At 35.4% G+C, this 11,501-nt stretch overlaps 2 protein-coding genes across 5 annotated transcripts; one reads left to right on the top strand and one right to left on the bottom strand.

The window, feature by feature from the left end:
• Positions 1–3,641, bottom strand: LOC113726333 (uncharacterized). 2 transcript variants are annotated; one of them, XM_027249992.2, is made up of 10 exons: positions 3,424–3,641; positions 3,107–3,291; positions 2,881–2,991; positions 2,710–2,766; positions 2,111–2,191; positions 1,726–1,760; positions 1,254–1,343; positions 1,006–1,162; positions 504–712; positions 1–337 (listed from the first exon to the last, which is right to left on the bottom strand). In XM_027249992.2, the coding sequence occupies exons 1-9, from the start codon at positions 3,542–3,544 to the stop codon at positions 593–595; spliced, it is 957 nt and encodes a 318-aa protein (XP_027105793.1). In that variant the 5' UTR covers positions 3,545–3,641; the 3' UTR covers positions 1–337; positions 504–592. The 2 variants fall into 2 exon arrangements, with proteins under 2 accessions (XP_027105793.1, XP_027105803.1); XM_027250002.2 differs by having other exon boundaries at positions 540–712.
• Positions 3,642–4,431: 790 nt separating this feature from the next.
• LOC113726326 (uncharacterized) lies at positions 4,432–9,568 on the top strand. 3 transcript variants are annotated; one of them, XM_072075495.1, is made up of 10 exons: positions 4,432–4,958; positions 5,057–5,128; positions 5,262–5,354; positions 5,989–6,070; positions 6,171–6,227; positions 7,559–7,605; positions 7,685–7,780; positions 7,987–8,073; positions 8,176–8,256; positions 8,347–9,568. In XM_072075495.1, exons 1-10 carry the CDS (start codon positions 4,860–4,862, stop codon positions 9,109–9,111), a joined length of 1,479 nt encoding a protein of 492 aa, XP_071931596.1. In that variant the 5' UTR covers positions 4,432–4,859; the 3' UTR covers positions 9,112–9,568. The 3 variants fall into 3 exon arrangements, with proteins under 3 accessions (XP_071931596.1, XP_027105783.2, XP_071931603.1); XM_027249982.2 differs by having other exon boundaries at positions 4,434–4,958; positions 7,541–7,605; XM_072075502.1 differs by lacking the exon at positions 4,432–4,958 and having other exon boundaries at positions 5,108–5,128; positions 5,262–5,361; positions 7,541–7,605.
• Positions 9,569–11,501: the final 1,933 nt, after the last annotated feature.

The raw sequence follows: 11,501 nt of genomic DNA, 5'->3' as shown, positions 1-11,501 counted from the left end.
TGGAAAGATGAAGCTTGGACGAGTATATTAATAGGCACAAAGCCATTGAAGTAGGGACATAATCATATAGTGATTACTGATTTAGCTATATACAGCTACAACTTTCAATAATCTAAAAGAAGGTAATCTTATCTATATGGCAACCAAGCTTCCTTGATTGCCATTGTTAACATATCACCATGAACATCCAAGGATGCACCCCCTCCCCCCCCCCTCCCAAAAAAGAAAAAAGGAAGCTTCATTTTCCCGTCATACAAATCTTACTCATGGCTGGATTGAGCTCAACCTTGATTGCAGGATTCTTCATATCTTTTGGGCCACAGTTAGATTAGTGGAGCTGTATATAGAACAGGGCTTTGTTAATTGTCATATTGCAGGAAATAAAGAAATGAAAACGAGAAGAAAATCGAGAAGCAGAAAAAATATTGCTTATAATATCTACGTAGGAAATTGGCTGAAAAGTAACTATAGAAACATACAAAAAGCTATAATACATTTCTTACTTTCTACGCGTGTGCAAAACCTTTCAGCACACCAACCTGCTCTGTAACACCAGTAACATCAAAGGCATTGAATTGGAAATTCCAGAGGTTCAGTTGCCTGATCTTTCTTCATTCTCAGGAAATATAAATTGGAGGTCTTCATTGTCCCTGTAGACTTGCACCAGAGCAGCAGCTTTATATGCAAATATTCCAAGCATTGCTGGCACAAGCTGAGGAAGGCACAAAAGAACACAACATAAGCAACCATATACAAGAAGGGAAACGACCAGGTTCCAAGTTCGCATCTAGTGGCTGACAGAGAGTGGCAGCAAGCAGGCAGAGAGGTTTCTTGTGATCCAAAAGAAAAATCTCTATATGTCCTTACCTTACCAAATTCCTATCCATCCCCAATCTTTCTTTCAAAATTATCGAGGGAACTTCCTACTACGCAACTAAATATATCCTGTACTATGAACTTCCAAGTCAGGGCCCACTGGTTGCTCTGTTATAAGAAGGAAATTACCTGGAAATCAAGCAAATCATGGGCAAAATGCTGCGACAATTCCCACAAGCCATATATTGCAGCAGGAATTACAAGCCTTGGAGATGAAAGAGCAAGACCAGTACCCTTTATAGATCTTTCAAATAGATCTTGCAGATCCTCAGACCTTATTCCAATCCTGGTTAAATATAAATGTTAGTACTAGGTAGCATTTGAGTTGGGTTCAACACATGCAAAAGATGAAAAAGAAGTTCGAGTTTTAGTAATACTTCTTTGATTTCTTTTGCATAAAGATGTCTGGCACTTTTTCCTTCGAGAGGTTGTCCACATGTTGGCACAGGAGTTGAAGGTACAAGCAACTGCAGATTTGGCAAAAACCAAATGAAAAATGTAAGGTGGCAGGCCCTTTGGAGACAAACTGAGCGGATAACTTCTGCCATAAAAAAGTAAAAGTTTTTGAAGGGGAAGAGAAAAATGAGATGAATGTGCTGGATGGCTAAAGGATTTAGACATCTGAATACAAATGTAAACTAGAGTTTAAGGTAAACCAATTGCTATGATATACACATCAAATGACGGAATTTTTAACCACTTATGACAGTAGATTTTTTTTATCATGCTGATGCACACTTAGTCGTACTGAATTTGCAATTGCTAAATATCTGAGTTTGACAATTTTAAGTAAAAAGAACACCATAAGATGGATCCCTAAATAGGGCAGCGCAGTGGCTAATCACTAACCTGAAAAGCACCCCAATACCATAGCTCAAAGCAGCCTGATCGAAGAATAAGCATAGTAGGTTATGCATTTGATAAACATGTGAACCAAACAGCTTTTTCTAGCACCTGTTAGGCTGTTAGCATTAGTAGAATATGATTTACAACTTTCTGAAAATTTTCAAATAAATGAAATCTGCTTTTTTGTTACCAAGAAGCAATTAAATTTTTGGAAAGATGAAACAAAAGTTTGCTTCCATTATAATCAATTTTTAAAACGTCATAGGTGCTTTCAGCAATAATGAAGCAGTTAAGGACAATGACCAAGCAATGAGAAACAAGGACACCGACAAGTTTTAACACATTGAGAACCATTTTATTTCCAGATCTTAACCTTCAAACCAATTACCTTAACAGACAACACTACTAGGCAATATCCTCCGCATGCAGTTCCAATCCCTGCCGTCAACAGAAGCAGTTCCCTTTTCAGCTGAAATCAGGGAACAGGTAAAGCATAAGAAATTCTCTACAAATTCTTCTGGCGCAAAACTGACTTCAAGTAGCTATCTTCAGCATGTACATGCTACTCCACATTATGCTGTAAGAACAAACAAAACTTGAGCGCAATTACATCAGCTGGGCCAAGGATACTTTTTATCTTTGGTTCATTCCATTATTTCACTTCATCATTGTCTAATCGTGTCAAAATCAGATAATGTTATACACAATATAACAAACAAAACACGTTCTATAAACACAAAAGAACTAAGCAGACAATGCACAGAACTAACAAATTCAAATAACCATTACAACCCGGCACAGGACCTCTTACCAGCTCCACCTTTAGCATACATTTGGACAACATTACCCGAAAAGTAAACATTCAACCGGGAAATTCTAATTTTCAGAAACACTAGGGAGGGTGCTTTTTTTCATACTCCAGAACTGCGAGAAGCATAGTAATTACAGCTAATATAAAACAGCATTGAACACATCAAAACATCATACAGCTTCATATCTGAGTAAATTGAGCTTTCTCCTCTTCTCACCATCATTTTGTAGCTCCTGTAAATTACAAATGAAATAGTAACACCATTACTCTCAAAAACAAAAATTAAAGAGACAATATAACAGACAAGGCATTAAAGAAATAATTCCCAAACGATCTTATAAAAATACCTTAATACTCATCTTCTTATTGACTGGTGCAATGAGGCTGTCTCCCAATACCCATTCATTAATTCTTTTTAGTTTTAAAAATCCACCACCCTCGTTTTCGTCAAGTACTTCCTACAAGTAAAACAAATATTAGATCATAATAATCAAAATTGAACAATAATTCTTCCTAAACCATTCTTACTTTTCTAAATCAACATTAAAAGGAAAAACCCAAAAAAGAAAGAACCTGTTCTGATAATTGAGAAGTTTTATCAGAAAAATCAGCTGCAATTGTCTTTTGAGAATTAGTATTAAGGGAATCAATAGCTTCTTTGAGCCAAATTCTATCAGAAACTTTTGCTATAAAGTCTCCGGTGACTTCTCTTTCTTTTATGAAGGCTTCTAATACTTCATCTCCTGCAAATTCACTCACTTTTGAAGCCCAAAAAAGAAAATAAGCAAACAAATTAATTATAACATCCCAGAAAGAAAAACTATAGTGGTTATATTTTTATGCTAAAATGTTTAAAAACAATGCTGTATTTAAGTGGCAGTTGAGTTTACCATGCTGGGAAGTCCTGAGAACAGACAGAATTGCAGGGACTAAGGAGGTGGGGCGTCGTCGTTTTGGAGAGTAAAGATTGGAGTAGCTTAATCTCAGAGGAATAGGAATGGCAGAGTTCATTTTTAGGAGGTAGAATTTTGCTGTGATTAGTGGAAATCAAAGCTCATTGCTGGCTTGGTCCTCTGAAGAAGAAGCAGCTGTTCCTTGAAATATCTTTTCTTTTATCTTCTTCTCATTATGTATCTGTTAGTTTGCATTCTCCACCCCTCATATTTGTTCAAAGTACTCTGTGACCCCAGTGAGGATATATTTGTTTAAAATTTGCTCATATATCATCCATCAAACCGTGATAGTAGTGTATATAAAATTTATTCTAATTTTTTTAGTAAAAAAAAAAAAAAGAAGGTTTCCTTTTAGGCAAAAGTATAGAAAAGTGAAGTTGAATAAAAGGTAATACTGAAGTTAAGTAGTTAACATGGTTATAATATATACCATGAAAGAAAAGAAATATGAGATAAATAAATTGTTTAAAATCTAGTGTGCACAATGATTGTACACAATATCCTCATTAGTAGAATTTAGTTCATTAATGGTTTGCACAACATATTTAGTATACGGTAACACTTATAATTTGATTTTGTTTTCAACTCAAGGCACATGAGAATGCTTAAGAACTAAATTTCATTTTGTGTTCCATACAAAGCACATAACAACACATAACATAATTTATAATTTTTAACTTATATTGTATTTTAACTTTTTTTTATAAGAAACACAACGAATACTATTAATGAGATTGTTGAAAATCATCCAATAACAATTAATGGACAAAATTCGAAGAGGAGCTCCAAAGACTCTTAACCTATTTTGCCCAACTTTGCAAAGTGAGCAAATCTATGCGCAATCGTGCTAGCTGCTCTAAAAATCTATTTTACATCAATAATATTTTCCTCTAAGAAAGCTAGTCTAACATCCTCAATTACTAAACCAACATCCAAGAGAATGTCTTCAGCTTTGGATAAGATTAATAGCTGAGGACAAATCTCCCCCCAAAATGTAGCTAGGGATGTTTAGCAGTTTTGCCAGTCAGACCGCTTCTCTTACAACTACAGCTTCCGTCTATTCGATATTGGTTAAAAAATCAAAATCTTTTTGATAGATCAAAGATAAACTGACCATCAAAGCTATATTTGAAGCAGGAGCAAAAATTGAGCCAAAGTGAAGCAATTGTTTGGCTTGAAGCCTATAATTGCTTACACCTCTATTTTCTTGAAATTTTTGAGAAGTTTGCAAATATGGAAGGCCCCAATGATAAATAAAACAAAATGCTTTCTTTTACACCTCACCTCAGTTTGTTTATTTTGTTTAACCGTTGAAAACTTGCCTAGGGTTTTACAGAACAAAAGGTGAAAAGAAAAACCCCATTGCACTCGCCATGACTGTATTGAACTCCAAGAAAATACTACAAGAAAAGAATGCTAGTGATCCCAACTCTGTAACAAATCTCACTCTCACCCAGAAAGCTCTTTCTGATGTAATTACCAAAACCACCCTGGAATTTATGTTTTTGCAAGTGTCATGGCTTTAAAAGTTCAATCTTTGAATTGATGTTTTTTCTTTCGCTTTTGATAGGTTTCATGCTTGGGTGATTTCAAAAGTTTGGAAAGACTTGATCTTGGCTTCAATAATCTCACTTCAGTTGAGGTAGGAAATTCCTAAGCTGTTTACTGCTTATTTTGCTGCGATTATTTTAAGCAAGGTTTCTTGTTTAAATGGTATTTCTTTGATCTTTTTTGCATTTTTTTTTTGTTGAATATTTTGGTGGTTCTGAAAATAGGCTTTGGGAAAATGTGTAAACTTGAAGTGGTTATCAGTGGTACAGAATAAGCTCCAGAGCTTGAAAGGTATCGAGGGGCTTACTAAACTCACTGTGAGTGGTACACTTCTTCCCATCCCTTTAAATGCTTCTTTTTTTTTTTTTTTTTGTTTTTTCAGTTCTTGGCTATGTTAGGACGATTATATGCTTAATTTGTTAAATTTTGAGGTATACTCTGTGGATTTGATTTGCAAAATCTGCCTGCTGGTTTTTCTATTCCTGGTTTTACAGTCCTCGTTCTACCCTTTGTTTCTTCTAAGTGTGTTATGCATCAGAAAATGCAAAGCTTTCGAAGGGAAAATGAGTTTGCAGCAGCTCATGAATGAATTCTGTAGGAAACTACCTATACAACTCTATGCATTTTCGTTTTCTGATGATTTTGGAGAAAATATGGTTTTTGTTCCTCTAGACGAAATGTGCTTTTTGTTCCTAGTACGCCACTGCAGTCACTTGTATTCTCTTTATCTCCACCAGTGACATTGTAATGATCTCTCTTGAAGAATGAAATGAAACCCATATTCTTTCCCAAATCATGAGAACAAGAAACTATCAGTTAGAACCAATGTGGTCTAACGAGTCAAAAGCGTGTCATGAATATTTGATAGTGGAAGCACTATGGTAGAACAGGTGAATTGGGTTTTAATTTCATGAATGTTGATTTAACTCCAATTTTTTTTGGGTTAATTAGGTCTTAAATGCTGGCAAGAACAAGCTCAAAACTATGGATGATGTCAGGTCTCTTGTGAGCATGCGCGCATTGATCTTAAATGGTAAAGCTATTTAGATTAAGTTGCTTTATCATTTTCATTTAACCAGTGTCTCTATTAATAAATAAATTTCTTTATTTTCTGACTTGTTTTCTGGTGGCAGACAATGAAATTTCTTCAATTTCCAAGCTTGATCAAATGAAGGAGCTGAACACTCTTGGTATATGGTCCAAGTTTTCTATTATGATCCGTTGATGGTGACTTTCAGTAGATTCCAATATTCATCAGCTTCAAAATTCTTAACTAGAGTTTGATTCTGTAGCAAATGATGATGATTAACTTTCTGAACCACTGGTTTTTCATAAAAATCCATATTAACTTCTGTCATTTCATCCAATTAGTTTTGTTTAATTTTCTTTTGTGCATGGTTCCAGAATTATTTAAGCATCATTTTGTTGAACATGTTTCCTTTCAGATTTAGGGATGACTCGAATGACAGTCTGACTCACTCAGAGCAAATGATGACCTATCTTAGTGTCAGTCATTTAATTGAGATGAAGGTTATATGAGTATTACAACTAACAAAGCATTACCACAAATATAACAGGAAGTGCAGTGCAAAATGATTGCTGCCTTCAAGAAATATTTTTAGTTAGTATATTGCAAGTATCAATAAACCTGTTTTTAAGAGGGAGATGCAGTTGCTTAAGTTGATCTATTATCTTGAGTACGGAATGTATTTGCCTTTAGATAAGAGTGAGTACCTTTTTAACCTCCATAATTGTGGGATCAAAGTCCCCAAAAGGACAAGTTATCTTTTTTCAGGCTGTGATCCTATATGTGTTTGCCATGTTGTAGGTCCGAGCCTTTGCTGAAACCTGAAAGACTCGTGATTTTCTGGCTTATGAAAGGCCACAAATAAATTTCAGCACTTAACAGAATAAAGACAGGCAGTTTTCAAAAACAAGGCTTTACTATTGCGTGCTGTGGTCTTCAAACTTAAAAGCTGTCATTAGAGAATGCAGAAAGCAGACATGATGGGATATGAGTCTAGAATTTAGCAGAAGCACTGACATAGAATAAAATTTTGAGTGAGTTTGTTTTGAGTGAGATCTGAATTAGTAACCTATAGATGATAGCTCAGAGAACCATACTAGGATCATCTACTCCACAAACTAGGACAAATATATAATGTTATGCAAACAATATTTAGTTTATTAAACCTAATACCTGGGTATGTTTCTACTCCTGTCTTCTTTGTTCTTCACGCTGGCTGCTACATTGCAATAGTGTTTTAATACAGCATCTAACGGGTTGGTGTCATTAAGAGCATAGTTATTCTGCTGTAACTGATTAGGATGGTTCATTCTTGTTTTCTTATTTGACAATGTTCAGAGCTTGTACACTATTTCTTATGAGTTGTATGTTCACCTTTATTGCTTTTATATGTGATTCTCGAATTGTTTCTTGAAAATTTTATATTCATTACGTTATAGTTAATAGTTATAATCACCATTTGCTGATTATGTGCAGTTCTGTCTAGGAATCCAGTAAGTAAGATTGGTGACTCTCTGGTCAAAACAAAGTCAATAACGAAGGTAAGTGTTTCAATTATTGCCTTGAGCTGCAGCATTTCTTGGGGCGTTTTGTAACGTCTACCTTTATATTTGATTTCAGCTCTCTCTGTCTAACTGTCGGTTGCAAACCATTGGCTCCTCACTTACCTCTTGCACTGAGTTAAAAGAGCTTCGCCTTGCTCATAATGAGATCAAGGTGTGTTGTGTAATTCATCCTGTTTTATTTATGCCTGAGTATTCTTGAGGTCTCTCTTAAGTGTTGCAGTGCCCCCACCCACCAAAATTTGTTGTTTCTCTGACTTGCATTATCAATTTTGTTTGAGTACAGCCTGAAGTGATGCATAAATCATGCTATTAATTTGGTTTGTATTTTATCTGGTATCATCCGTCTCTGTTACTCAGACTCTTCCAGTTGAATTGAGCCACAATTCTAAACTACAGAATCTAGATGTGGGAAACAACTTAATTACGAACTGGTCAGATCTGAAGGTTTTGCTCTCGTCTCTGGTTCTTGTGGTGCTTTATTGATAATTTTATTGGATATGGCTAAAAGTACTTTTGTTGTGCGACTCTTTTCTCATATAATGGCAGGTGCTCTCTTCTTTGGCTAACCTCAGAAATCTGAACCTACAGGGGAACCCTATTTCTGAAAAGGAAACATTGGCTAAGAAGGTGAAGATCTTGTTTTATTGTCTCATTAATATCTATTTCCCTTTTAGTTGTCTTTCAAAACTGACCTCTAGGAAAATGATTCTTAAGCAGATCAAGAAACTACTACCAAACTTGCAGATATTTAATGCTAGACCAACAGATAAAACCATGAAAAAGGAAGTTGATGGAAGTAACAGCTACATTACTGACAGCAATGTACTAGCAGGCCAAAAGGAGGATTGGACGGATAATTCAAGGGGACAAAAGAACTCAAAGAAGTATCTTTTAGGGATTGAAGAAGGTGATGATCAGCCTCTTGGTAATGCTGAAGATAGGGCAACAGAGAAGGGATCCGACAATAAGAAGCATAAGAGAAATAAACTATTGAAGGAGAAATTGGTAAGCACAAAGGAGAGAGTGACTTCAGAAAATGAAAGAAAGAAAAATTCAAAGTTAGAATTGAACAAAGATGTTAGTGCTGATGGCTCAAAACTTCCTCCAGTCAATCCCAAAGCAGGGAAGGAATTGAAGCGCAAAAAACTGGAAAGGGAAGAAGACCATGGGGAAGATAGTATCATCCCGACAAAAGGTGATGGAAAATTGAAAAAGAAGTTGAAACAAAATACAGGGAACATCATTGATGATGGAGAAGCCCCATTTGTGGAATTGCTTACTACTGATGTTGCTGAAAATGCTATAGGCAGGGGTCAGAAGATGGAACAGAAGAGTGTTCCAGGCATTGATTCAGCTGGTGCCATAGTTAAATTTCCAAAACAGGGTAAGAAAAAGAAGAATCTTGGGGACCGGGCTGCCAACTTTGATTTGTCACCAGTGGCTGAAGTTGGATTAGGTGGACCATCAACTTGGGATGACTAGAAACAGACCTAGAAGGGTGCTGGAGGGTGTTTTACATTTCAGAGAAACTCTAAAAGCTGTAGTATCTGGAACTGCTTTATATCCAATTCCAAAGTTTGAAACTTTGCTTGTGAAGCCAAAGGTATATTGATTGAAATTTGAAAACTGTTTCTTCTCAAAACTCAAAAAGGGGCATTGGTCATACAGATGCAGATTTTGATCTATACAACTTTAGAGCATCTCAGTTTCGTTTCCCTGTTTGAAGCTGTCAACGTCCTGGAATTACTGAATTGAAGAAACCACCATTCTGTTGCTATATGGTTGCAAGTATTTCTTCTTGTCTGAAACTTCAGCATGATGATTCTTGCTTAGGTAGATGGTTGTTAGAGGCTACCCTGTATTTTGGATTAGAGAAGAACAATTCAATTTTTGTGTTTTTATTTTAATCTTACACGGGAGTTGAATTATTTGATGCCCATCCTTGGTTACGCATTTCTTTTACGTTTTACAAAAACTTGGTTACCCATCCTTGTGCTTGTGAAGTCATCGGCCCTTTGTCATTTTGCTTTGCTTTGTTTTCGCGAGTGCTAAAAATCGCATCAAGAAATGTATAATTGTTAAATGAGATGACTGGAGACGCAACCTGAATTCCCAATCTACGTGACCCAAATATTCCTTTTCTGGACCCTCGCCTCGTGTCCTGGAAACACCAATGCTACTTTGCTGGCACAACGTCGAAGCTACATCTCAATAGGGACATTGTCCAAAGAAATTAAATTATACCACAGTATCCAAACTGCTTGACTTTTGTGTCTTCGCTCTTTACCTATTCTTGTTCCCCTACAAGGAAGAATCGTAATCCAGAGTTTAGAACCTCCAACTTATCATTCGGTGCTCAAGGACATGTTTGGAGGATTCAGAGTTTCAGCTTCAAAACCACTATTATTATATCAAATACTTGAATAATTCTTGTAGCCCACAAGCACCAAACAAAGAAACTCTTGCTATAATCATGTAGCAAATTGTCCCTTCTTTCTGAAAAAAAAAAAAACATGAACGAAGTTCAAGTATTCTTTTATTTTGGAGCTGGGCTGCTAGCATTCATTTTATCTGCTGTTTTCATAAAATGCAAGACCTATTTCTCCAACAGAATCCGTAGTCAAAGGCAATCTGCAGTAGCCGGGGCCGCGCAACCTGCTACCAGCGGTGGATTTCGAGAAGAAGTTCTGCAAACTTCATCATCAAGAGTTGAAGTAGTGGTAGATAAAGTCGTTTCTGGAGGAAAAGGAAGGGATGGAAGCTTGAGCAGCTGCACAATCTGCATATGTGAGATTGAAGATGGGGAAACCTGCTGGGAGCTTACTGCTTGTAATCATACTTTTCATGCTGAATGCATTCAGAAATGGTTGAAGAAGAGCAGAACTTGTCCACTGTGCCGGACTAGCATTCTTGTTCATGCTTTATGATGATTGATTGTATATGTAATCGTCCTCTTCAAAAAGAGAAATAACTCTTGATTATGCTATAAAATGCACAAGGAACTATCTATATTTGTCCTGTTTACCCTTCTTGTTTAAAAGAAAATTTGGTAAACCGGCAAGTTAGCAGGTTTCTTGGCGGAAGAATGTTATATCATGGCAAAAACAAGGCAGACTAATTATATTACAATGGTTTCAATAGACCTCCGATCATTAAGTTATTGTTGCTCTCTCTTCACGCTTGACAGCTATAATCATCTCTGCTATTATCCTATTATTAGGACCTTAACGTAGTGCAAAATTTTGAGAAAATTTAGAAGATTATTTGGAAAATAATTTCTATAATATATTTTTTTGATGTGATATAAGTGAGATAAACAATAATAGATAAAAATATTATTAAGATACGTATTTATGATGCAAGTAAATAATTTTTCTTTTCACGTGTAATTATGGCCAATCCAAATATATTGCAGCTAATATGTAGTTGCTCAATAATAAAGTTAACATGACTACTTTAAACTTCATTTGACCTATTTTAATTTAGGATTTCTCTGGCACGTGCTCGATGGATACTCGTTAGAATACCTAATTTTCATCCAATCTATCATATATATATATACACATACACACACACACACACATTAACAATTAGAGTTTTTTCTAATCTAACAGGTGTCAATTGGTCGCTTATTAATATATCTAAAATTCACTTAACTTATCATATATATACATGTACCAATAATTGTTAACTTCACTTGTTGTATTTATATACTTTTTCTATTTAGTCTTACCTACCATTCCTTGTATTTATTTATATTTCTATATCAATCTTATATTTTTAAAAATAACACACTTGAAATATATCTTGACGCATGCCCATTTAGACAAATCCTAACAATTATTATCCTCTATTGTATTTACACACTTTAA

This window comes from Coffea arabica, chromosome 1c (genome assembly GCF_036785885.1).
Source record: "Coffea arabica cultivar ET-39 chromosome 1c, Coffea Arabica ET-39 HiFi, whole genome shotgun sequence".
NCBI classification, from domain to species: domain Eukaryota; kingdom Viridiplantae; phylum Streptophyta; class Magnoliopsida; order Gentianales; family Rubiaceae; genus Coffea; species Coffea arabica.
The sequence above is the reverse complement of the archived record's forward strand: the minus strand, read 5'-3'. Positions and strand labels throughout refer to the sequence as shown.